The sequence below is a fragment of the Tachysurus fulvidraco genome, chromosome 21, assembly GCF_022655615.1.
Source record: "Tachysurus fulvidraco isolate hzauxx_2018 chromosome 21, HZAU_PFXX_2.0, whole genome shotgun sequence".
NCBI lineage: Eukaryota > Metazoa > Chordata > Actinopteri > Siluriformes > Bagridae > Tachysurus > Tachysurus fulvidraco.
In genome coordinates this window covers 19,077,242-19,104,943 of record NC_062538.1, presented here as the reverse complement: position 1 = coordinate 19,104,943, position 27,702 = coordinate 19,077,242, and the positions used below count along the sequence as shown (strand labels likewise).

At 37.8% G+C, this 27,702-nt stretch overlaps 2 protein-coding genes across 3 annotated transcripts; both read right to left on the bottom strand.

Annotated features, from left to right (window-relative positions):
- Window positions 1-55: 55 nt before the first annotated feature.
- On the bottom strand, window positions 56-27,424 carry LOC113661728 (macrophage mannose receptor 1-like). The gene is given in 12 exon segments (XM_047805558.1): window positions 56-725; window positions 995-1,077; window positions 1,543-1,554; window positions 1,764-2,123; window positions 2,271-2,645; window positions 2,827-3,201; window positions 3,375-3,770; window positions 4,141-4,971; window positions 5,101-5,475; window positions 5,588-5,977; window positions 13,312-13,340; window positions 27,269-27,424. Coding segments are annotated over 12 exon segments (3,312 nt in total). The 5' UTR covers window positions 27,274-27,424; the 3' UTR covers window positions 56-644.
- Window positions 15,536-19,458, bottom strand: LOC113661730 (L-selectin-like). 2 transcript variants are annotated; one of them, XM_027176164.2, is made up of 8 exons: window positions 19,405-19,458; window positions 19,125-19,170; window positions 18,198-18,317; window positions 18,047-18,106; window positions 16,443-17,591; window positions 16,297-16,308; window positions 15,898-15,980; window positions 15,536-15,673 (listed from the first exon to the last, which is right to left on the bottom strand). In XM_027176164.2, the coding sequence occupies exons 5-8, from the start codon at window positions 16,816-16,818 to the stop codon at window positions 15,593-15,595; spliced, it is 552 nt and encodes a 183-aa protein (XP_027031965.1). In that variant the 5' UTR covers window positions 16,819-17,591; window positions 18,047-18,106; window positions 18,198-18,317; window positions 19,125-19,170; window positions 19,405-19,458; the 3' UTR covers window positions 15,536-15,592. The 2 variants fall into 2 exon arrangements, with proteins under 2 accessions (XP_027031965.1, XP_027031964.1); XM_027176163.2 differs by lacking the exons at window positions 18,047-18,106; window positions 18,198-18,317; window positions 19,125-19,170; window positions 19,405-19,458 and adding an exon at window positions 17,853-17,913.
- Window positions 27,425-27,702: the final 278 nt, after the last annotated feature.

Sequence of the window (27,702 nt, the reverse complement as noted above, 5' to 3'; positions counted from 1 at the left end):
ATTTAATTTCAAATCCATTGTGTTTGAACACAATCACAAAACAAATGACACAATCCTTCATTTAGTGTTTATTAGCATGTTATTTAGTCAGACTTTAATAAATGCATCCATAAACCTCAGTAATAAATGTATTGAATTACTAAATACTAAATAGTCCCATAGTGTTCCTAAAACATACAGTACAGGCAACTGTTAACAAAATGATTGGAGCAAATCAGAAAATCTAAGACATCAAGATTTTCTTAGTTAAAATTAATTTGAGGAAAAACAATATATGAGTATAAATTTAATTCCAAAACACCAAATACAAGATTACATGTAAATCACACTCATTTACTAATTAGAATATTGTAATTATAGTCATTATTATTATAATGTGTCAAATCCTGATGGCATTGGGAAGCTTTTGGGATCTATAAATATATTAGTTACAGTATTGTTTGAGTGTTTAAAAGAATTGTAAAGTACTTATAACATACTTATATGTGATATAAGATGAGTAGCTTATGATATGTGTATTTTTGTATGAACAGATCTCTACAGCATTCCTGAATGCTTTCAGATTGAATGATTTCTGAATACATGAAGAAAAATCTGGAACATATACATATTTTGAATCTGAGCATGAATGTGGACTTTCTCATTCATGGATCGATCTTACGGATGCGTCTCACAGTCACAGTGCAGTTCTTTGAAAGTCCCAGTCTGCTAACTCGTTCTTGAAGCTGAAAAATGTGAAATAAATCCTGTAATTGCTGTAAAAGGGTTTTATATGTAAATAAACCACAACTAATCAATTACCAATGTATATTCCTTCATCATGTTAGACAACAAAGACTTCTTTTGTTACCTAAATTGCTAAAACTGATCTACGAGATAAGTATAATATAATGTTTAATGATCAATAATGATAACATTTAATAACTTTTAATGTTTTGTAAAACTGGATAAACATCTGTCTGTTTCAGATTAAGGATCAGGAATGTTTACTCACTGCCATCAGCACAGATCCTGCAACCTCAGAGTATAAGAGATTGTCATTAGATCTGGTTTTCAGTCGCACTCCCATAACAGCACCTGCAATGTAGATTTTGCATTATGATCAATATACACATACACCTGCATGCTTTCCATATGCAAATTCACATGCGAGGTGTTAAGCAGCATGTTTGTTCCTCATATGATAAAAAGAAACTTTTTTACTAGCTCTTACACCTCTACTCTGTGTACTTTGCTTCTCTAGCACTCTTATACATAATCATAATGTAAAATCACTCATCTAAAAAAAACCCCACTAAACAAATTTGGAATAAATTGGAAGGTTTTGGAAAAAATTGGAACTATTTTTCTTGAATGTATGAGTAGACCATATGACGGTGATGCTCATGTCTCCACATACTTATGGCCATATAGTGTATAAAACCAGTGGTTACTGAAATTAATAGTTTTTAACATTGACTTAATGAAATATTGAATCTGATGTGAATCACAGATATATTATTAAAGTTTAAGGACAGTCACAGTAATTGAGTGTTTACTCACCTAGAGTAAATTCTGTCAAGAAAAAGGGAATCAAAATTAGAATTAGAAAGCACCTGGAACTCACAGAAAATCTGTAAACATCTACATTTGATTTACAATTTAATGAGTTTCATTTAGTGGCCATTGACTGTATTCTTACATGAGTGTCATACAGTAATAGAGTTAGCGCACAGATAGCATTTTACTATTGTTTCTACTACTCAGAGAAGAAATACGCTCACCAGTGTAGCAGACGAAAGGTAAGCGGTCTAAACAGTTTTCATCTGTCCATTGGCCTGAATGATCCACAGCTGTGCAGTGTTGATTTCGATATTGACCAAATACATTCAAACCATTATTAGGTTCTGGTCCTTGTGCTGGAAATGCTGGTCTCCAATATGTAAAGTTTGAGTTGCTCTGATCTGACCATAATCGGTTCCTATACAGACCTATCCATATCTCATAGCCATACATGATGCCCAGTATCTGCTGAAGTTCATTTTCGTTCCTCACACTGGCCAGGTCTATGTAATTTTCTCTGCAGTATCTCTGAGCTTCTTCCCAGGTCATGCTGTTATAAATCTGAACATATATGTTTGTTCCTAAGATTGAAAACATTGTGATAGTCACCTATAGGCAAATTATTATTATTATTTTTAATATCCATAAGCCAATATCAGCTATACTAGCAACTTTTAACACTGAAATAATTTCACCACATGCCCACATACATAATTTATCATTCTTACCATTATAACAAACAAATAGATTTCTGTCATTACAAGACTTGTCAAACCATTCCCCTTTGTAGTTCATGGAAACACACATCTCGTTTCCAAAATAGTTATCAGGTTGATGGGGCCATCCTCTGAAGTCTCTCTCTCCTTCCTGGTAGAAAGCATCATCATCCAGAGACCATCTCCAGCTGTCCACATCATCATACAGTCCAATCCAGACTAAATCTGAATAGCTGCCATTTACTGTGTTAAGGAGTGTATTCATTTCCTCCATGTTATCAATAGTAGCCAGGTCAGTGTAATTCTCTCTGCAGTATCTCTGTGCTTCAGTCCAGGTCTTATTCTCATTAACAAAGTGATACTGACGAGAGGATGTAGAGGACATTGCTAAAGGAGGTACAAAAGTTTGATTTATAACATTTGTTAATTACATTTTTTTCCAGTAGACTAGCAGTGGGCATTTAGTGAATATATAAAATATTATAATAATGTTAATATTGGTGTTATGATTAGACACTGTAAAGATGTTGAAAATGTTTTAAAGATCTGGAAACAAAAATCTACTCACTGCTGTAACAGAGGAATGGAAAACCTTTACTGCAAATTTCATCTGTCCATTTCCCAGAATCATTAAATGACACAGCAGTACAGGATTCATTCTGTCTGTAATTATCTGGTTGTCCAGGTTTCCAGTTGCTGAAAGAAGAGTTGCTTTTATCTGACCAAGACCTGGTTCTGTACAGGCCGATCCAAAAAGCATAATAATTATTATAATAATAATTATTATAATCAGATTGACTTAATAATAATCTGATCCTGTAATTCTCTGTCTCATTCCTCACGCTGGCCAGATCTGTGTAATGTTCTCTGCAGTATCTCTGAGCTTCAGTCCAGTTCATGTACTGTTTAACAAAAACATAGCTTTCACTGGCATTCACTCTACCTAAAAGAGATGGATGCAATATATAAAACTTTATGTGAAAAACTGTACTTTTACATGGAATATGTGAATATGTAATTGATTGTAAAACTATTATCTATTATATCTTATATTAACTATTATAAAACTATAATTAAATATAACTTTAATTAAAAATACATTACTGCATTGCTTACCATCAAAACAAATTAATGGAAGCTCACGAGAACAAGAGGTTTCACTCCATTGTGTAGAGCGACTCCAAAAATATACACATAAACTGTTCCCATACCAGTTCAATGGTTTGTTTATATACCAGTTTCTAAAGTTTCTCTCTCCATTCCTGTAGAAAGAATCATCACCCAGAGACCATTTCCAGCTCTTTGGATCATCATACAGTCCAATCCAGGCTAAACCTGAGTAGATGTCATATGCTGTGGCTGTATTAAGGAGTCTTGTCACATCTTCTATACTGTTAATGGTGGCCAAGTCAGTGTATTTGTCTCGGCAGAATCTCTGAGCTTCAGTCCAGGTCTTATTCTGATTAATAAAGTGATACCGGTAGAGGGAACATGAGGATGCTGTGCAGGATTCTTAAAAGACAGAATAACATAAAGTCTCAAATTAATAAAGGTGCAGTGTTGTGTATATATGTTTAACATTTAAATATTGTGACATGATAAAAACATCAAATGGCCATAAAGTTTTATTGCTTTAAATATGCTTTTGGGATGAAGCTTTAAAGCTTAGGCAGTGTTTTAGAAACCAAGAAAGTAATTACTTTATATTATTTATAAAAGAGATTTACATATAAAATTTATATTCCTGTGTTTTTTAAACAGTTACCTCACTGAACATCCTATGATTTGTTGAAAGATGTGAACTCCTAAATAATGTGATGTTGGCTGTAAGTAATCGTATTGTGCAATAATCAATAATCAAAAGCTGATTAATTGAACTCACTCTTATAGCAGAAAAAAGGGATTGTGGTTATGCAGCTCTCATCTGTCCAGTAGCCTGAATCTGTGAGAGATACAGCAGTGCAGTGCTGAAAACCATATTCCCAAATAACATTTAAACCATTGTCTGGCTGTTCAGGTATAAACTGAGTTGTTGATCTCCAGTTTTCATACACATATTCCTGTTTGTCTGACCAGAGTCTGGTTCTGTATAGACCAATCCAAGTGTTAGAGCCACCTGTGAGATTAAGGATTTGTTCATTATCTGCTTGGTTCTTCACACTGGCCAGGTCTGTATAATACACTCTGCAGTAATGCTGAGCCTGTGTCCAAAACATGCGCTGATTAATCAGTGTGAAATTTTTTGTTCCATTCCATCCTGAAATGATAATTGTACTCAGTAACACATCAACAAAAAAATGACAGTTTAATCCTAGTTGAACTTATTATATATTCTCACCATCAGAGCAAACAAATTGAAAATAACTGTTACAGTTTCCATCAGACCAGGTTCCATCAGGTGTAATATAAACACACATCTCGTTTCCATTATAGTTATCAGGTTGATGTTCCCATCCTCTGAAGTCTCGCTCTCCCTCCTGGTAGAAAGCATCATCATCCAGAGACCATCTCCAACTGTCCTCATCACCATACAGTCCAATCCAGGCTAAACCTGAGTAGCTGCCATTTACTGTGTTAAGGAGTGTGTTCATTTCCTCCATGTTATCAACAGTAGCCAGGTCAGTGTAATTCTCTCTGCAGTATCTCTGTGCTTCAGTCCAGGTCTTATTCTCATTAACAAAGTGATACTGATGAGGGTGTAATGGTAGCATTGCTAGAGTAGGATAACACAAATGTGGGTTACTGTGCTTATTATTTTGAGAAAGTACATTATAGCTGGTTTGTGTTCATTAAGGGCAACTAATTGGCACTATAGACAGACACAGAACAGAAATCTACTCACTGCTGTAACAGAAGAATGGAAAAGCACCACCACAGTTTTCATCTGTCCATTTCCCAAAATCAGAATAGGAATAATAATCATTATAATTAATTGACACCGCAGTACAGGTTTTAGTCTGTCCATAACCATCTGGTTGTCCATATTTCCAGTTGCTGAATGAAGAGTTGCTTTTATCTGACCAAGACATGGTTCTGTACAGGCCGATCCAAAGACCTGAATAATATGTATTATTAAACATTGATCTAATTTTTTGGTTCTCAGTCTCGTTCCTCACGCTGGCCAGGTCTGTGTAATGTTCTCTGCAGTATCTCTGAGCTTCAGTCCAGCCCATGCTCTGATAAACCAGGACAAATCTTTCACTGGCATTCACTCTGCCTAAAATAAATTATTGACATAAAGGATCTTCATACTTTTACAGATTCAATGTGTATTGAATTTAAAGCTATTTACATAATATACATACAGTAGACATAACTGAGGTACTCACCATCAAAGCAAATGAAATAAAGCATTGTGGAACAATATGTATCCCACCAAGCTCCATCATAAGTAGATAAATACACACACAAACTCATTCCATACCAGCTTCTTGGCTTCTGTATAAACCAGTTTCTAAAGCTTCTCTCTCCCTCCTTGTAGAAAGAATCATCATCCAGAGACCATTTCCAGCTGTTCAGATCATCATACAGTCCAATCCAGGTTCGCCTGCTGTTCCAGATGTCTATTATGTTTGTAAGGGCCAAGTTCTCTTCAGTGTTATTAATAGAGGCTAAATCAACATAATTCTCTCTGCAGTATCTCTGTGCTTCAGACCAGGTCTTATTCTCATTAATGAACTGATACTGACGAGGAAGACAGACACCAAGGCTGAAAAACCCTGTAAAATACATAATACCAGTTTTTACATAATGAATATAGCTCTGATTTAATAAGATCAACAATAAAGTGAACAAATTTGTATCTGCAATTAGATTTTCTGCAAATAGAATTTCTCGTTTGTATTTGTAGCCAGGTGCTAAAATGTACATTATCGTGGTGTTTTAAAAAAGGGTCATGGCTCCTTTAAGAGACGCCCTTCTTCCTTTTTTCAATAAAGTTTGCGAGTTTTGAAGCTGTGGGCTAAGTCGGAGAAGCCATAAAAGATAAGACGTATTTGTTGGGGGTTAAATAGTATTTTCTTCGTATCTTTTTTGTATTTGACTGTATTAGTAGTTAGTATTAGCTTGCATAAGCTAGTAGAATTTGCTAGAATGTTCCAAGTATGTGTTTTTGTTTAACCTGACTTAAGTATCTCAAATAAGTTTAATCTTTTTTTTGGTAGAATATGGCCTTCTGAGATATGTTTTGGTTTGATTTAAGTGAGATTTAAATTTGTCCTCTCAATTCCCACTAGTTTCTTCTTTTTGTAAAAATTGTTTAAATCAGACTTTTTGTTTTGTTCAAATTTGCTCCCATCGACTGCTGTATTCTTTGCAGGAGTGGGGTATCTGACAGTTGGGAGCTTTTAGGGAATTTTTGTTTTTTAAAAATACGGTAGTGGTGGGTACGTGAGCTGCAAGGACCCGGATTGGAGGTGTCAACCGTGCTAGGAGTTTCCAGTGTGACGAAGTCGGCTCAAGTTTCGTGGCCAAGGGACTGGATCGCTGGATGAAGAGGGGCTATCGCTGTCCGGGGTCGATGCTCAAGGGCATACTGTCTACTAGAAGACTGCTGCGTGTGTCCTGCAGAAGCAGTGTTAAACAGACCTTCTCTGTCATATATCCTTGAAACTGGAAAAAAGGGGACATTGAAAGACTTTGTATTGTTGAAAAGACATTTTAATTTAACATGTCACAATCTGATGTAAATCCAGTAGCTCAGGGTACTGCTGGTGCAAGTGTGAGTCATGATATGGACGATGTGCAGAGACAGATCCAAGAGCTCAGCAGAAAGCATGCTGAAGCTATGGCAGTTATCGCCAACCTAAGTAGAGAGCCAACTAGGTCTTATGTATATGTGCCAAGAGAACGTCACATTCAGTCTTTCAGTGGTGATTTTAGTAAAGACGGTAGGAATATTGAGGAGGTAGAAAGGGTATTGCTTGTAAGAAACCAGTCTCCAGAAGATCAAACAGACTTTATTTCCCTAATAAAAGGTGCTGCGTCAGAAGAAGTAAGGTTAAGAGGGGGGAACCAACCTCAGAGAATAGCAGATGTCTTTTCCTACCTTAGGGAGGCCTTTAGGGAAAAGTTTAGTCTTGCTCAGTTATTGCAGACATTTTATATCCGCAAACAGTTGGAAGGTGAAGACCTTCGTGCATATTCTCATGCCTTGTCACAACTATTGAACTCTGTCTTGAATCAGTTGCCCGATGCTGTTGCAAATGTAAATGTTGCTTTACGAGACCAGTTCATTGAGGGAGTAAGAGATGCAGCACTTAGAAGAGAACTTCGTAAGTTAGTGAGGGACAAGCCACAGTCAACTTTGATTGAAGTAAGAGATGAAGCATTAATGTGGTCTCTTGAAGATTCTAAACTGCGTGCTAGTAAAGTAGCTCTTAACCGTAATGTAAGCTCTGAGGCTACAGAAGCCCAGTGTGCAGCTATGGCTATGCCTGCAACAAGCTCTGTTATGCTTGATGAAGTTCTAAAGATAGTAGTGGAACAGGGCAAGGCCATAGGAGAGTTGACTCAAGCAGTTGAAAAACTGAATTTACACTGCACTAAGCCCGAGTTTGTGAATCGTACAAAATCTAAGGTGCAACCTAGGTTTACTGATGATGGACAGCCTATTTGCTTTAAGCGCAATAATGTGGGGCACATAGCCAAAAACTGCTTGAAGAGTGTGAAGAGGGACAAACAAACGGTCCAGGAGGATGCATCTCTGTCTATGTCGCAGGGAAATGCACACCCTTGGTCGCTGTGAGCCAGGCTACGCGAGGGCAGTCTGTTGGCTCGACCACCATGGATTCAGATCGTGATAGGTTACTCCAACATGCCGTGGGGAAATGTCCTGTAGTTGACTTGAGAATTGGGGGAGTAAGTGTTTCATGTTTACTCGACACAGGGAGTCAAGTCAGTACAATTACAGAGCATTTCTTTAAAGAGCATTTAGCAGGTGAAGTAGACGATATGCTTTCCACATCTGGGTGGCTCAAAATTATTGCTGCAAATGGGTTAGATATCCCGTACCTAGGTTATCTTGAGTTACCGGTTGAAATCATGGGCATCACCTTGCCAGACTGTGGTTTCCTAGTAGTGCGAGATGCTCAAAACTCTTCAGCTGTGCCAGCTCTTATTGGTATGAATATCATAGGCCGGTGTAGACAGTTAGTTCCTGCTGAGTTCAATACCACCTTAGGAGGGGAGTTACAGTCTGACCGGAGAGAAGCTTTCCAGCAAATGCAAAGTGCTGGTCAGCTTGAGAAACGAGTTGTGGTACGGGTAGCTGGTAAGGAGACAGTGCACATACCTGCCTTATCAGTTGCAACTCTAATGGTAAGGGGTGTAAAGAGTTCACTACCTGAGGGTTCAAAACTGTTGTTAGAGCCTGGAAATGTACCTTTACCTGAAGGCTTGATTGTAGTACCTTTTCTTGTGTCCAAAGTAAAACCATTGTTTCCAGTACAGGTTGTAAATCTCTCTGCAGAGGATGTATGGTTGTCGCCTCGCACCTGGCTGGGTACACTCTGTCCTGTTGAATCCTTAAGTCCTGCTGAGGGTTGTGAAGTGAAGTTCCAGAGAATTTCAGCTGGAGTAGAGGAAATAACGGTAAACGCAAAAGAGAGACTGGGATTGTCAGGTACATCCCCAGGTTTCCTTAAGAAGTTACAGTTAGGTGGTACCCCTGAGCAGCGGGCAGAACTTGAGGCTTTGCTGTTGAGGTATGTGGATGCGTTCGCACTTGACGATGAAGAGCTAGGGTTTTCTGACAAAGTGCAACATGAGATCCATTTGGTAGATGATGTTCCCATTTCTCAGCCCTATAGGCGTATCCCACCAAACCAGTATAGTGAGGCTAGGGAACATATCGCCAAGTTGCTTAAGAAGGGGGTTATCAAACCAAGTAATAGTGGCTATGCATCACCCATAGTACTTGCGAGGAAGACGGATGGTAGCCTTAGACTGTGTGTCGATTACAGACTGTTAAACTCTAAGACAAAGCGAGATGCTTTGCCTCGCATTGACGAGAGTTTTTATGCATTGCAAGGTGCCAAGTTCTTCTCAACTATAGATCTGGCTAGCGGGTATCATCAGGTGGCTGTGCGTGAACAAGACCAACCGAAGACTGCGTTTACTACCCCGTTTGGTATATTTGAGTATTCTCGTATGCCTTTTGGAGTTTGTAATGGACCGTCCACGTTCCAACGTCTTATGCAATCTACAATGGAGGATTTGATCTTCCAGATCATGCTGGTTTATCTGGAAGATATACTGGTGTATTCATCCACGTTTCATGAACATCTCCAGAGACTGGATGTCATTTTCAGTAGAATAAAGGAGACCGGTCTTAAGGTTAAACTAGGAAAATGCCATTTTCTTCAAGAGAAAGTGAAGTTTTTAGGCCATGAGATATCTGCTCAGGGCATTGGTACTGACCCTGGAAAAAAATAGGCTGTAAAGCAATGGAAAATTCCAAGTACAGTGAAGGAGTTAAGATCTTTCTTAGGCTTCTGCAGTTATTACAGAAAGTTCATTGAAGGTTTTTCCAAGATAGCAGGTCCTCTTCATGATTTGGTAAACTGGTGCCTGAAAAAACATGGAATTGTGAGAAAGCTCGAGTTTTGTTCATTATGGTCCGCAGAGTGTCAGGTAGCCTTTGAGTTGTTGAAGGAGAAGTTAACATCGGCTCCAATATTAGGCTATGCAGACTTTTCTCTTCCGTTTATAGTAGAGACTGATGCTAGTAATGAAGGGCTAGGTGCAGTCCTCTTCCAGCAACAGGGTGACTGTCGGAGGGTAATATCCTATGCTAGTAGAAGGCTACGCAATGCAGAGAAGAATGATCGGAACTATAGTAGTATGAAGCTCGAATTACTAGCTCTCAAATGGGCTGTTTTTGAAAAGTTCTGGGGGTATTTATTAGGCTCAAAATTTGTAGTGGTCACAGATAACAACCCTTTATGTCATCTGAAAACAGCAAAACTGGGTGCCATCGAGCAAAGATGGGTGGCCCAATTAGCGGTTTTTGATTTCCCAACAAGGGTATGCCCCTAGACACAGAACTGTTGACAGCTGGTGATCCGTGCTGTAAAGTTAGGCAGATTCGTGCTGTGGAGTGTGGGTCTAGAGACGGGGGGACTACGTCTCAGGTCTGCCTTAAGAATCAAGTCCTTGAGAGTGTCCATAATAAGATGGGACACCAGGGCATTGAACGTACACTTGACCTGTTAAGGCAGAGGTGTTTTTGGGTTGGCATGTACGAAGATGTTGAGGAGTGGGTTAAAAAGTGTCAACGATGCGTTCTAACCAAAATGCCACAACCGAGAATACGCCCGCCCACGAAACCGTTTTTAGCTTCACGGCCTTTGGAAGTGGTGGCAGTGGATTATACAGTTCTTGAACCTGCCTCAGATGGTAGGGAGAATGTGTTGATTGTTACAGATGTGTTTACCAAGTTCACACAGGCATTCCCTACCAAAGACCAGCGAGCTGATACCACAGCCAAGATTTTGCTAAAAGAGTGGTTCATGAAGTATGGGGTACCTGAGAGGTTACATTCAGACCAAGGAAGGAATTTTGAAAGTGAGGTGATAGCTGAATTGTGTCGGCTGTATGGAGTAAGAAAAACGCGTACGACTCCTTACCGTCCACAAGGTAATGCCCAATGTGAGTGATTTAACAGAACGCTCCATGAATTGTTAAGAACATTACCTCCTGAAAAGAAACGATGGTGGCCAGCACACCTGCCAGAGTTAATCTACGCTTACAACGTAACCCCTCACACAACAACTGGTTACTCACCGTATTTCTTGCTGTTTGGTGTAGAACCACGTCTTCCTGTTGATGCATTTTTAGGCAAGGAGGTGGATGGTAGGCAGGATTGGTTAGAAACACACCAGTATCGACTCGGAGAAGCTCACGATAGAGCGAAAGAATATGCAGAACGCAAGGCTGCGGAGCGACTAGCTCCATTAAATGACAAAGTCTACTGTCCTAATGTTGTCGTTGGTCAGACCGTTTATTTGCGTCACCGTCCTGCTGGTAGGAACAAGATACAGGATGCTTGGTCTCCTACAGTGTATAGAGTCATGGATGTAAGGGACACCATGTATACAGTTGTGCCTCTGGAAGGTGGTCCCAGTAAGAGAGTTCACAGAGTTGATTTGCGTCCTTGTGAGAATTCTGATGAGGAACTTGTGGTTACTGAACGTAGTTTGCCCTCATCAGTGTCAGAGTGTTGGGTTGAGCAGAGTAAAGTCGAAGATGCTGACCCAGGGTATGTGGTGTTGGAGGAGGTTACATTTCCTCGCCTGAAAGAAGCAAGCAGTGTAGAGGTCGACCTCACCAGCTCAGATGAGGAAGCCTTAGGTGTTGAACCTGTTTCTGTTTTAGACAGTGTGGGACAGCCAGAGGAGTCAGAGCTATCGGTGGTGCATGAACAGTGCCCTGTTCCTCCACCTGATGCACCTTTGCCTAGGAGGCCTGTTCCCATGCCTAGAAGAACATGCAGAACAAATGCTGGTATGCATTCAAACCCATTCAGTGAACCACGATCAACTTGTAATTCTGTCTCACTCAGTCCTGAAGTTTATTCCCAGGTTCTGACAAGTCTTGGTAGTGTGTTCTTCAGAGAAGCTGTGAAAGAGGTTAAGAATATGTATTGATATCATTGAGGACAATGATTTCTCAGCAGGGGAGAATCTAGCCAGGTGCTAAAATGTACATTATCGTGGTGTTTTAAAAAAGGGTCATGGCTCCTTTAAGAGACGCACTTTCTTCCTTTTTTCAATAAAGTTTGCGAGTTTTGAAGCTGTGGGCTAATTCGGAGAAGCCATCTTTTTCACGTGGTGAGAGAAGTTTGTTTCTTGTGCTCGTTGCGGATTGCTGATTGTTTTGGACACATTTGGATCTAATGTGCCTGTGACAGTGAATCTCGTGGTAATTTAACAGATTAGGTATGTAAACTTCATTATTTTCATATGTAAAAGGTTTAATTACCAAGTTTATCTTTTAAGCATGAATGTTTTCATAATGATTCTGAAAAATGTGCGTGTGAAATGTGTATCTGCATAGTTTAATATGTGTTGCATGATGATTGTTTAATGAAAGAAACAAAGATGAGACGGCTGAACTAATGTGCTTTTATTTCTTTTGTACATTAGCCACTACCGTATTTGTTGGGGGTTAAATAGTATTTTCTTCGTATCTTTTTTGTATTTGACTGTATTATTAGTTAGTATTAGCTTGCATAAGCTAGGAGAATTTGCTAGAATGTTCCAAGTATGTGTTTTTGTTTAACCTGACTTAAGTATCTCAAATAATAGTTGAATCTTGTTTTTTGGTAGAATATGGCCTTCTGAGATGTTTTGGTTTGATTTAAGTGAGATTTAAACTTGTCCTCTCAATTCCCACTAGTTTCTTCCTTTTGTAAAAATTGTTTAAATCAGACTTTTTGTTTTGTTCAAATTTGCTCCCATCGACCGCTGTATTCTTTTCCTTCTTACAAACAGTAGTTAGATTAAACCCCAAGTTTGAGAAAAGCATTGTTGCTTCCGGTGTGTTGTGTTATTTATTACACCCGGCCACATATTCATTGAACATCTTGGTAGTGATTTTAAATGAATTTATTGATCTGTAAGTTATCACATACGACTAATGCATATACAGTGGGTATGAAAAATATTCACCCCTTCAAATCAATCACAATTTGTAGCTTTGAAATGTGAAATGAAGACAAACACAATTTTTGTTTTATCCATCTGTATTAACACAATACAACTTTTAACATCCAAGCAAAAGAACTAAAAGTAACGGGTCAGAAAAAAAGAAATTCAAATAAAAAATCTGAATCACTGAGTTGGATAAAGGATCTCTGCCTATTAAAAATGACTGGTAAACTGAATAAGCCAATAATCTTAAAATAATCTTCTGTAATGGTACAATGTGCTCTCTTCATCATTTTATTAAAACTTTTTTCTTTTACATAAATAAACTAATCATCATTATATTGTATATAGAAATATACACATTATAACAATTAGATATATTTTATAACACACACATAACTCACCCAAAAGCAGCAGAAGTCGAAACATGGCTCTGGTAGAATACACAAAGTGTGATTAGGATATTTATATACATTTTAAAACATTAACTAAATAATATTAAATCTTTCTATAGTAAAAAGTGTCATATGATGGAATATTAGTGAAGCTTTCTATTGAAATATATTTACCTCATGGATCTGTGCTTTCTGCTGTTTGCTTCTGTCTGCCACTTGATTTAATTTCAACACTAAATAAAGATTCTGAAGAAAAGCATATGGGAAGGACTTAGAAATATGAAGAAAAACTGGTTACTGAATGTACCATGATTCGATTCAAAATGAAGGTGCTAATTAAAATAACTGAAACTATAATTAGGTTCTATGAGATACTGCCAGGTCACATATTTGTGTGCTTGTTTGTCATATGTTATGACAGACACTGTGGTTGACGTTGTGTTTGTTCACTTGCTTTGTTTTCCTTTTCTGTAGGTTTCCATTGTGAATGCTGTAATCTTGATTGCACTGACAGTACTTTTATGTCCATGCCACTTGACCATACAATGTAGCTAACCATCTGCTGTTTTGTTTTAGCTGATTTCTATATTTTTTCTTAGGCTGAGAGCTTTTAATTAATTGTGACCTGCGTTGAACTTGAACTGCCTGTCCCAGTGGTAGTTCTATGTAGGATGAACCCCCCCTGTACAATTTAACTTTTATTACACTATTTGAAATTGAAACAATACAAATAAATGTTATAAAATAAATAACAATAATAAAATAATAGAAAATTCTAAAATAATAAATTAATAGTAAATAATTTAGCAATAAACTGGCATAAGTATCTAAATAAAAAGCATATGGGCATACATTTACATGTGCTATAGAGTAGTTATATTACTTACAATATGTAAACAAAATCTGCAAAAAAAAATCACACACACACACACACACACACACACACACACACACACACACACACACACACACACTATTAGCATTAGCAATAGCTACAAAGCACATTTAGCACATGTCGCACATAGCACATGTCGCACATAGCACATGTAGCATGTGCTCTGTGCCATGTGCTACAAGTACTATGTGCTACATTTGTAATAAATGCTACATTTATTAAATAAATAGCATAATAAATGCTAAAGCTGAATAGATTCCATTTACCATATTAAGGAGTGTGTTATTTTTTCCCCCCATTAATATGGAATTGATCACCATTTCCTGTGTCAATTTTAAAGGGAATACTAAATTTTCAAACATGGCTATGGGGATTTGAACTTATTTGGCTGAAAAAACATGAGTGAGTTCAGGAAGTGACGATTGGTAGACAGATCTGCGATGCAGATAGATTTCTAATTCATCAGTGTGGTTGAGATCACATCAATAACACTACACTGAGATATGAGCCAGTGTTTTATGTGTAAATTAAAGTTTTGATGTTAATTAAAATTTCATTTCAAGTCCAATGTGTTTTCAAACACATCACAAAACAAATGATGATGCTTTATTTAGTGTTTCTTTATTAGCATGTTATTTAGTCATACTTTAATCAATGCATCCATAAATCTCTGTAATAAATATATTCAATTATATATTGATATAAATGATATAATGATATAAATTAAAATTTCATTTCAAATCCATTGTTTGAACACAATCACAAAACAAATGACACATTCTTTATTTAGTTTATTTAGTTTTATTTAGTTTTATTTATTTATTAGCATGTTATTTAGTCAAACTTTAACCAATGCATCCATAAATCTCAGTAATAAATGTATTGAATTACTAAATACTAAATAGTCCCATAGTACGTATTCCTAAAACATACAGTACAGGCAACTTTTAACAAAATGATTGGAGTAAATCAGGAAATCTAACACATCAAAATTAAACTTTCATTAGTTTAATTTGAGGAAAAACAATATACAAGTAGTATAAGTATAATTCCAAAACACCAAATATAAGATTACATGTAAATCACACTCATTTACTAATTAGAATATTGTAATTATAGTCATTATTATATGTCAAATCCCGATGGCATTGGGAAGCTTTTGGGATCAATAAATATATCAGTTACAGTAGTGTTAGAGTGTTTAAATCAATTGTAAAGTACTTATAAAATACTTATGTGATATAAAATAAGTAGCATATGATATGTGAATTTCTGTGTGAACAGATCTCTACAGCATTCCTGAATGCTTTCAGCTTGAATGATTGCTGAATAAATGAAGAAAAATCTGGAACATGAACATATTTTGAATCTGAGCATGAATGTGGACTTTCTCCCTCATGGATCGATCTTACGGAAGCGTCTCACGGTCACAGTGCAGTTCTTTGAAAGTCCCAGTCTGCTAACTTGTTCTTGAAGCTGAAAAATGTAAAATAAATCCTGTAAGTGCTGTAAAAGTCTTTTATATGTAAATAAACCACAACTAATCAATTACCAATGTTGCTACACCTCTATGAGATAAGCATAATGTAATGTTTAATGGTCAATATTGATATTTAATAACATTTAATAACTTTTAATGTTTAGTAAAACTGGATAAGCATCTGTCTGTTTCAGATTAAGGATCAGGAATGTTTACTCACTGCCATCAGCACAGATTCGGCAACCTCAGAGTATAAGAGATTGTCATTAGATCTGGTTTTCAGACGCACTCCCATAACAGCACCTGCGATATATAGGTTTTGCATTATGATCAATAAACACATACACCTGCATGCTTTCCATATGCAAATTAGCATGCGAAGTGTTATGCAGCACTTTGTTTCTCATATGAAAATGTTTTTATATACTGTGTGTCTAAAAGTATATGGAGTATACCTGACCAACAAACTCATGAGCCTCTCACAAACTTTTTGCAAAGTTGGAAACATACTGAAATTAATAGTTTTTAACATTGACTTAATGAACTATTGAATCTGATGTGAATCACAGATATATTATTCAAGTTTAAGGACAGTCACAGTAATTGAGTGTTTACTCACCTGGAGTGAATTCTGTCAAGAAAAAGGAAATCAAAATTAGAATTAGAAAGCACCTGGAACTCACAGAAAATCTTCACTACATGAGTGACATACAGTAATAGAGTTAGCTCATAAATTACTACTACTCAGAGAAGAAATACGCTCACCAGTGTAGCAGACGAAAGGTAAGCGGTCTAAACAGTTTTCATCTGTCCAATGGCCTGAATGATCCACAGCTGTGCAGTGTTGATTTCCATATTGACCAAATACATTCAAACCATTATCAGGTTCTGGTCCTAGTGCTGGAAATGCTGGTCTCCAATGTGTAAAGTTTGAGTTGCTCTGATCTGACCGTAATCGGCTCCTATACAGACCTATCCATATCTCATAGCCATACATGATGCTCAGTATCTGCTGAAGTTCATTCTCGTTCCTCACACTGGCCAGGTCTATGTAATTTTCTCTGCAGAATCTCTGAGCTTCTTCCCAGGACAAGCTATAATAAATCTCAACGTATATGTTTGTACCTAAGATTGAAAACATTGTGATAGTCACCTATAGGCAAAAATATATATTATTATTATTACCTCCTGGTAGAAAGGATCATCATCAGTTTGACATAACAAATATAACTTGAGGTTACTGAAGCTCTGATTGACTAAGAATAAATAAACAAAATAAAGTAAAGAAAAATAAAGAACAAAAATAAAGTAAGTAAGAATAGCAAAAGAATGCTATCTAGAAGGTTAGAATCCTTTCCCTGTCAGAGAAGTCTCAACCCCATGTACAGTAGTCAATCAATCTACATGTTCTCCACCCTTCACCTCAAAAACAACCCAAAGTACACACCAGTGTAATCATTGGTATTTGGCAGCATACTGTTTGGCTGAAATGTTCAAGCAGACAATAATCTCTGACTGACAGTAAAAAAGTTTATTTTGAAATTATTACTAATTTTCTTGCTGTAGGTCAATTAACTCTTTTAACTTCATAAACTGCAAAATATACACAGAAATGTTCTCCATTTCCATTCCAGTTCCTTGGTTCATTCATATACCAGCTCCTAAAGTTTCTCTCTCCATTACTGTAGAAAGCCTCATCACCCAGAGACCATCTCCAGCTGTTTAGATCATCATACAGTCCAATCCAAGCTAAACCTGAGTAGATTCCTTTTACTGTGTTAAGGAGTGCGTTCATTTCCTCCATGTTATTAATAGTGGCCAAGTCAGTGTATTTGACTCTGCAGTATCTAAGTGCTTCAGTCCAGGTCTTTTTCTCATAAACAAAGTGATACTGATGGAGGGTGCATGATGATCCTGTGAATGATGATTTTGAAACATTAATTAACTAATATTAAATGTTTCTTTAGTATGGTTTTCATACTTGCACATCTAAACATACATACATATTGTCTAAATGTTTACTGTTTACTTCAATTGCACATTTCACAACTGCACATACATACAAACTGTATATATTGTATACTTCAATTGCACATTTCTCACACTTGCAAATTCGTACATACAGATTGTCTATATTTGTATAGACTGCACATTTAAATACTGCACATTTCATACCTGTAAATGTGTACATACAATTTCGTCTATACTGTATATTTTATTCTGTTACACTGTGGACCTTCTGTCACTAAAACAAGTTCCTCGCATGTGAAAACATGCCTGGCAATAAAGCTGATTCTGATTCTGACTTTGATTCTGAAAAGAATCATGTGATGGAATATTAGTGAAGCTTTCTATTTAAATATATTTACCCTCATGGATCTGTGTTTTCTGCTGTTAGCTTCTGTCTGCCACTTGGTTTCATTTCAACACTAAAGATTAGGAAGAAAAGTATATGAGAAGGACTTAGAAATATGTAGAAAAACTGGTTACTGAATGTACTATGAATCATTTCAAACTAACCATTAACTCGCTTGTAGCAGCCCCCTGTGGCTCTCGTACGTTATTGTCACCAAAAGAGGTGGAAACTGTCAGCAAACTCGCCCATCCGGTTTGATTTGATATCGTAAAATTACGATAAGTCTGGGAGAGATGAGGGTGTACAAAGGTTCAGTTACCTTTTACTAACAAATGTTAACTTTCCTCATGTATGGAGACGTTTGTGAGACCTGGATAATCTTTATTATATAAATCTATTTTGACAGAATGTTTAAACAAAAAAATGTGGTTCTTCACATCCACAGCAATTAGAAGCTGAATCTGTCAGACCTTTTGGTTTCTCAATGAAAAAATAACACATACTTTATTTTCAAACAAGATAAAATATATTTTTCTCTTTGAATAAATTTCACCCAACACAAGACATTTTACACGTACTTTATTTACTGTTTATTATTAGATTGACATTTAATCAGCACAACCAAAACTACATGGAACCCAATACTGAAAACAATTAATAAATAAAAATCACATAGTATCCCTTAACACTCATAGCAATATTTTTCATAATAAAGTTTCTTTACTGTTTCTTTTATTCATTTGAAATTCATTTCAATAATACCATTAACAAGCAATAAACCCAATAAAATATACCCAAGGAATCAGGCTCGATCACATATCAGTATAATTACAGTCACTGTTATTAATAATGAGACATTACAGAAGGCATTTCAAGGTTTGTAAATATTTGTAAATCTGATCAAACATTTTAATAACTATATTCTCTTTTTAATAAAGCTCTACAGATTTTCCAACTGCTCTGGAAAAGAACGATTGCTGAGTAAATAAGTAAATAAAAGATAAATCACCACAAAACCTGGAATTTCCCTCAGTTATATTTGTGAATGTAGACTTTTTCCTTCATGGATCGAGCTTACGGATGTTTCTCACATTCAGTTGCTTGAAAGTCTGCCAGTTTGCTCAATTCTTGCTGAAGCTGACAAAAATATTAATAATTATATAAGTACAGTAAATACTGTAAAATCCTTTAAGCCACATCTCATCCATTATGAATTTATAATGCTTTAATTTCTACTTATTTTAGACAACATTATTTCTTTTGCTAAATACACTTTACACATTATCTACAAAATAAACTCAATGTAATAAATTGTATTAAAATAAATTAAAAGGACAGATAAAGAAAGACATTATAGGAACGTTAACTTACTTCCATCACCACTTCCATCAGTCTTTTAATTTGAGAGTTTAACAGATTTTCATTAGCAGTGATTTTCATATGCGGTCCCATCAAAGCACCTGTATAAAAGTGTTAATTAAACCAATAAAGAAACAGACATTCAATAAGCATTCACTTAGTAAACTAAGGATCATAAATATCTCTATTTATTTTTCATCTACACATAAATAGTGTTTTTGCTTACCTGGAGTGAATGCTGCCAGAGCACAAGGAAGACATGTTAGGATTAGAAAACATCTGGTAATCTTATTCCAGCTGTAAACTTTGCTATTGCTAATGTTCATAATCATATTTAGACATCCAGCTTCCTTTATTTATTATATTTTAAATGAATTCAAAGTGGAGATCAACTCACCATTGTAGCAGATAAAAGGGAATCTGGCGAAACAGTTTTCATCTGTCCATCGGCCAAGATGGTCCACAGCTGTACAGTGTTGATTTCTATTTTGCCCAGGTGAATACAAACCATTATCAGGTTCTGGTGTTGGTTCTGGATTCTCTGGTCTCCAATATGTAAAGGTTGAGTTGCTCTGATCTGACCATAATCGGTTTCTATACAAACCTATCCATACATCAGAACTGTTCACGATGCTCATTATTTGCTGAAGTTCGGTCTGATTTCTCACACTTGCCAGGTCTGTGTAATTCACTCTGCAAAAGCTCTGAGCTTCTTCCCAAGTCTTTTGATCATAAATCATTACATATGTGTTGTTTATACCTAAGGTTGAGAGAATTACAAAGATGCATACAATAGCTGTAATTAGCTGTATGATAAATATCAATTATTATTTTTTATCAGCTGCAGTAGCAGATTAAAATAATTTAGGCAAAATCTTTCCATTTCTGTCAGACCTTACCATTATAGCAAACAAATGATCTTCTGTCAGTACAAGGTCTGTCAAACCACCACCCTCCATACTCCATGGAAACACACATCTCATTTCCATCATTATCAGGTTGATGTTCCCATCCTCTGAAGTCTCTCTCTCCCTCCTGGTAGAAAGCATCATCTTCCAGAGACCATCTCCAGCTGTCATCATACATTCCAATCCAGGCTAAACCTGAGTAGCTGCCATTTAATGTGTTAAGGAGTGTGTTCATATCCTCCATGTTATCAATAGTAGCCAGGTCAGTGTAATTCTCTCTGCAGTATCTCTGTGCTTCAGTCCAGGTCTTATTCTCATTAACAAAGTGATACTGATGAGAGGAGTTTGAGGGCATTGCTAGAGTAGAATAACACAAATGTTGGTTACTGTGCTCATTATTTTGAAAGATGATATTTGTTTGTGTTCATTACAAGCAAGTAATTCTACTAAAAATTAGACTAAGAACAGAAAACTCTGTCCTTCACTCACTGCTGTAACACAGGAATGGAAAAGCTTGACCACAGTTTTCATCTTCCCATTTCCCATAATAATAATCATCATTAAATGACACAGCAGTACATGATATAATTTGTCCATAATTATCTGGTTGTCCAGGTTTCCAGTTGCTAAAAGTAGAGTTGCTTTGGTCCGACCAAAAACTGGTTCTGTACAGGCCGATCCAAAAAGCGTAATAATTACTATAGTAATAACTGGAGGTATAATGATTGTCATCCTTATCATTAGCTAATAATAATCTGATCATCTGGTTCTCAGTGTCGTTCCTCACAATGGCCAGGTCTGTGTAATGTTCTCTGCAGTATTTTTGAGCTTCAGTCCAGTTCATGTGCTGATAAACCGGAACATATCTCTAAAAAAAGGAAATGGAATTTGTGTATAATATTTACGCTAGAATCTTTTCGTTTGGAGTAAATTTTTTAGCATATATATATAATATATATATATATATATATATATATATATATACTGTAATGCTCACCATCAAAACAAATGAATGGAAGTGTTGTAGAACATGAATACACCCACCAAAGGGCAGAATAACCAAAATATACACATAAATTGTTTCCATTCCAGTAGCTTGGTTTGTCTATATACCAATTACTAAATTTTATTTCTCCGTAACTGTAGAAAGCATCATCATCCAGAGACCATCTCCAGCTGTTCAGATCATCATACAGTCCAATCCAGGCTGAACCAGAGTAGCTGCCATTTACTGTGTTAAGGAGTGTGTTCATTTCCTCCATGTTATTAATGGTTGCCAGGTCAGTGTATTTGTCTCTGCAGTATCTCTGTGCTTCAGTCCAGGTCTTTTTCTCATTAACAAAGTGATATTTATGGAAGGTACATGACGATCCTGTGCAGAATTCTTTAAAGGAAAAACACCATAATATAATATTTTGCAGATAAACAATTTTTTTTTGTAAATATTGATGTGATTTACCAAAAATACAAATGTTAAAGTAGCTATAATGTTTTATTTTTTTTTTAAGGACAGTGTATCAAATTTTATACAACTTAGAAATAACACAAAATAATTTAAATGTGTTTTTATTTCTTTAATCATAAAGATATACAAATATTTATATTCATGAAAATCCTATGATGTACACTCAGATGCACAACTGAAAATGGCAAAGAACTTGCAATGGTAAGTATCCTCTATGAAATTAGTGATGTTTGACTGGGGATGAATTAAACTGTTCATTTAAATGAAATTAAAGCTTTAAATCTTACTTTTAACCATAAAAGTATATACTTACATAACACTAATATGCCCTTACTGATGATCCCACTTCAAACTCCCAGCATTACTAGAGAGTTGACCCCCATTTCCTGCTATTTCCTACTTTTCTCAACTCTAAAGCGAATACTAAACTTTGGAACATGGCTATTGGGATTTTAACCCATTCAGACACCAGGACATGAGTGAGATCAGGCAGTGATGATTAGTAAATAGATCTTGTATGCAAATAACTTTTTTAATTCATCTGGTGAGTTGAGCTCATGGTTCTTTGAAGGCCACTAGATTTCCTCCACACAAATATTTGCAAAACATCCCTTCATGGAACTTTCTACATTAATAAAGGCATTGCCAGGCTGAAACAGGTTTGGAAAAGAATTATTAGCTATGGTGAAGGGAAATCTCTTTGTGGCAACAGTTTAGAGAAGGCAAAAATCTTTGTGATATTTATATAGTTTGAGTGGCTAAAGGTTTATATTGTACAATAATGAAAAAAATAAAATCTAATTTAGAAGAACTCACTGCTGTAGCAGATAAAAGGGAAGTTGGATAAGCAGTCCTCATCTGTCCAATGACCTGAGTCTCTGAATGAGACAGCAGTGCAGTGCTGATTTCCGTATTCCCAGGGATTATTAATACCATTGTCTGGCTGTTGATAGGTGGCTGGTCTCCAATTTTCATATGTGGATACCTGTTTGTCTGACCAGAGTCTGGTCCTGTATAAACCAATCCAAGCCACAGTGCCAACTGTAAGGTTTAAGATTCGTTGATTATCTGTTGGATTTCTCACACTAGCCAAGTCAGTATAATGCTCTCTATGCTAATGTTGCATAAACATATGAATGGTGTTTGTGCTCACCTGGAGTGAATGCTTCCAGAGCACAAGGAAGACAGGTTTAGGTTACGATAATATCTGGTCCAGCTTCATTGCTATTGCCAACTGTCAACCCAATCCCCGGACACGTAATCTGGCTCTAGGGACATGGAATGTCACCTCGCTGGGGGGAAGGAGCCTGAGCTGGTGCAGGAGGCTGATAGATACCGACTAGAGATAGTTGGGCTCACCTCCACGCACAGTTTGGGCTCTGGAACCCAACTCCTCGAGAGAGGCTGGACTCTCTACTACTCTGGAGTTGGCCGTGGTGAGAGGAGGCGGGCTGGTGTGGGCTTGCTCATAGCCAACCAGCTCAGTTACCATGTGTTGGAGATCACCCGGGTGAACGAGAGGGTCGTTTCCCTGTGCCGTCGGGTCGGGGATAGGTCTCTCACAGTTATTTGTGCTTATGGGCCAAATGGCAGTGTAGAGTACCCGACCTTCTTGGCGTCTCTGGGAGGGGTGCTGGAAAGTGCTCCGACCGGGGACTCTGTCGTTCTACTGGGGGACTTCAATGCTCACGTGGGCAGCGACAGTGATGCCTGGAGGGGCGTGATTGGGAGGAATGGCCCCCCGACCTGAACCCGAGTGGTGTTCTGTTTTTGGACTTCTGTGCTAGTCACAGTTTGTCCATAACAAACACCATGTTCAAGCATAAAGGTGTCCATCAGTACACGTGGCACCAGGACACCCTAGGTCGGAGGTCGATGATCGACTTTGTGGTTGTTTCATCTGACCTCCTGCCGTATGTCTTGGACACTCGGGTAAAGAGAGGGGCGGAGCTGTCAACTGATCACCACCTGGTGGTGAGTTGGATCCGATGGCAGGGGAGGAAGTTGGACATTCCCAGGGTCCGCTGGGAATGTTTGGCAGAGTCTCCGGTCAGAAAGATCTTCAACTCCCACCTCCGGCAGAGCTTCAACCAGATCCCGAGGGAGGTTGGAGACATTGAGTCCGAGTGGACCATGTTCTCCACCTCCATTGTCGACGCGGCTGCTCGGAGCCGTGGCCGTAAGGTCTCCGGTGCCTGTCGTGGCGGCAATCCCCGTACCCGGTGGTGGACCCCGGAAGTAAGGGATGCCGTCAAGCTGAAGAAGGAGTCCTAATGAGCCTGGTTGGCTCGGGGGACTCTGGAGGCAGCTGATAGGTACCGGGGGGCGGGTGGTTGCGGAGGCGAAAACTCGGGTCTGGGAGGAGTTCGGTGAGGCCATGGAGAAGGACTATCGGTTGGCCTCGAAGAAATTCTGGCAAACCGTCCGGCGCCTCAGGAGGGGAAAGCAGTGCCCTGCACACACTGTTTAGAGTGGTAGTGGGAATCTGCTGACTTCGACTGGGGACATTATCGGATGGTGGAAGGAGTACTTCGACGATCTCCTCAACCCCACCGACATGTTTTCCACTGAGGAAGCAGAGGCCGAGGGCTCGGTTGTGGACCCGTTGATCCTCCAAGCTCACTGAGGTAGTTGAGAAGCTCCTCAGTGGCAAGGCACCGGGGGTGGATGAGATCCGCCCCGAGTACCTCAAATCTCTGGATGTTGTGGGGCTGTCTTGGTTGACACGCCTCTGCAACATCACGTGGCGGCTGGGGACAGTGCCTCTGGACTGGCAGACTAGGGTGGTGGTCCCTCTGTTTAAGAAGGGGGACCGGAGGGTGTGTTCCAAGTACAGGGGGATCACACTCCTCAACCTCCCCGGAAAAGTCTATGCCAGGGTACTGGAGAGGAGAATTCGGCCGATACCCGAACCTCAGATTCAGGAGGAACAATGCGGTTTTCGTCCCGGCCGTGGAACACTGGACCATCTCTATACCCTCGCCAGGTTGCTGGAGGGTGCATGGGAGTTTGCCCAACCTGTCCACATGTGCTTTGTGGATTTGGAGAAGGCATTCGACTGTGTCCCTCGTGGTGACCTGTGGGGGGTGCTCTGGGAGTATGGGGTCCGGGGCCCTCTGCTAAGGGCTGTCCGGTCCCTATATGACCGGAACAGGAGTTTGGTTCGCATAGCCGGCAGTAAGTCAGACTTGTTCCCAGTGCATGTTGGACTCCGACAGGGTTGCCCTTTGTCACCGGTCCTGTTCATTATTTATATGGACAGGATTTCTAGGCGCAGTCAGAGGCCGGAGGGAGTCCGTTTTGGGGACCACAGGATTTCATCTCTGCTTTTTGCAGATGATGTTGTCCTGTTGGCTTCCTCAAATCAGGACGGACCTTCAGTGTGTACTGGGACGGTTTGCAGCCGAGTGTGAAGCGGCAGGGATGAGAATCAGCACCTCCAAGTCCGTGGCCATGGTTCTCAGCCGGAAAAGGGTGGCTTGTCCCCTTCAGGTTGGCGGAGAGCTCCTGCCTCAAGTGGAAGAGTTTAAGTATCTTGGGGTCTTGTTCATGAGTGAGGGAAGGATGGAGCGGGAGATCGACAGGCGGATCGGTGTATCTTCTGCAGTGGTGTGGTCGATATACCGGTCTGTTAGAAGATGGATGGATGGTTTGTCAATCCTCAAATAAAAAATCATTACTTACAACCTGTAATATTTCCCTGTGTATGAAATGTGCTATACAAATAAACTTGCCTTGCCTTGCCTAATAATGATATACTTACACATATAAATAATATAAATGTGTAATTACAGTTACAACCTGTTATAATGATATATTTACACTTATAAACAATATAAAGGTGTAATTACAGTTACAACCTGTCATAATGATATATTTACACTTATAAACAATATAAAGGTGTAATTACAATTACAACCTGTCATAATGATATATTTACACTTATAAACAATATAAAGGTGTAATTACAGTTACAACCTGTCATAAAGATATACTTACACATATAAATAATATAAAGATGTAATTATAGTTACAATCTGTAATATTTATATACTTACACTTATACACCGTCTCCTATGGAGCCTACCGAAATTTAAATGAAATCACACATCCCTCTGCATTAGCATTTTTGTAGAAGGACAAAACTTTTACTTTTAAAAAAATTACCAAGGCCAAATTGTGTGTGACTAAGACTACAGCTCTATCAACTATCACTATCACCTATCAATATCAACACTGTACAGTTTATATCTAAAGCGTGTTGGCAGTATTATTTATGTCACAACCAAAATCTACCCACTGCTATAACAGAGGAATGAAAAAGTTTGTACACAGTTTTCATCAGTCCATTTCCCATAATTACCATCATTAAATGACATTATTTATTATTTATCTGATTGTCCAGGTTTCCAGTTGCTGAAAAAAATAGTTGTTTTGGTCCGACCAAAAACTGGTTCTGTACAAGTCGATCCAAACTGGTTTATACTTATAAAAGTAATAATAATAATAATAATTAAAATATTTGTTATCACCATAGTAATTATAATAATGATTATCGTCTAATTTATTATTATTAGCTAATAGTGATCCGATCTTCTGGGTCTCAGTGTCGTTCCTCACGCTGGTCAGGTCTGTGGAATGTTCTCTACAGTATTTCTGAGCTTCAGTCCAGTTCATATGCTGATAAACACAGAACATATCTCTCACTTGCATTCACTCGACCTAAAATAGAAGGAAATAGAATTTGTTCAAAATAATTATGTTTATTTCTTTCAGCATATCTGCAACTGCGCTTCTCACCACCAAATCACATAAATTAAGTGTCGTAGAACAAGAGGCTTCTTTCCAAACTGCATCATAAATGCACACAGAATTTTTCTCTATTTCCATTCCAGTTCCTCGGTTCATTTATATTCCACCTTCTAACGTCTCTCTCTCCATTCATGTAGAAAGCATCATCATCCAGAGACCATCTCCAGCAGTTCAGATCATCATACAGTCCAATCCAGGCTAAACCTGAGTAGATTACATGTACTGTGTTAAGGAGTGTGATCATTTCCTCCATGTTATTAATGGTTGCCAGGTCAGTGTATTTCTCTCTGCAGTATCTCTGTGCTTCAGTCCAGGTCTTTCTCTCATTAACAAAGTGATACTGATGGAGGGTGCATGATGATCCTGTGCATAATTCTTTAAAGGACAAACATCATAAAATATATTTCTGCAGATATAAAACATTTTAAATGCAAAAATCATTGTTTTTTTATTTCTGTAATTATGGAAAAGTACATATAATATTTATGCTGCAACATTTTTAAACATTTATGGAAATACGCTGTCACTGAATTTTCAGATGAAACAAAACTCTTAATGATCCATGATGGACCATATGATGATCCTGTGCATGATTATTTTAAAATATTAACTAAATATTATTAAATGTTTTTATAGTCAAAAGAGTCACATGATGGAAGATTTGTGAAGCTTTCTATTTAAATATATTTACCTCATGGATCTGTGCTTTCTGCTGTTTGCTTCTGTCTGCCACTTGATTTAATTTCAACAATAAATAAAGATTAGGAAGAAAAGTATATGGGAAGGACTTAGAACTATGTAGAAAAACTGGTTACTGAATGTACCATGATTCATGTCAAACTAACTATTAATCTCGCTTGTAGCAGCTCCCTGTGACTCTCATTACAGAAGTTATTGTCACCAAAAGAGGCGGAAACTGTCAGCAAACCCGCCATTCTTCTCGTATTGCCCAGTAATAATACAGGTGTGTTCGTTTTGATTCGGCGGTCCTGAACGTCTCCAACGTTTTACAATTAAACATAACAATTCTGAGGGATGTTGTGGTACATGTCAGTGGATTTTATTGTCCCGTGTTCGGTTAAGACATGGTTCTGCTTATTTATTCATTTTATATTGAGTTATTGA

Bases quoted from the DNA above. Each gene is read 5' to 3' on its own strand.
- LOC113661730 (XM_027176164.2), bottom strand. From the start codon at position 16,818: ATGTTTTCAATCTTAGGTACAAACATATACGTTGAGATTTATTATAGC. The intron at 15,674-15,897 runs GTGAGTAAACAT...TACATTTTTCAG, and splicing joins CCGAATCTGTGCTGATGGCA to CTTCAAGAACAAGTTAGCAG.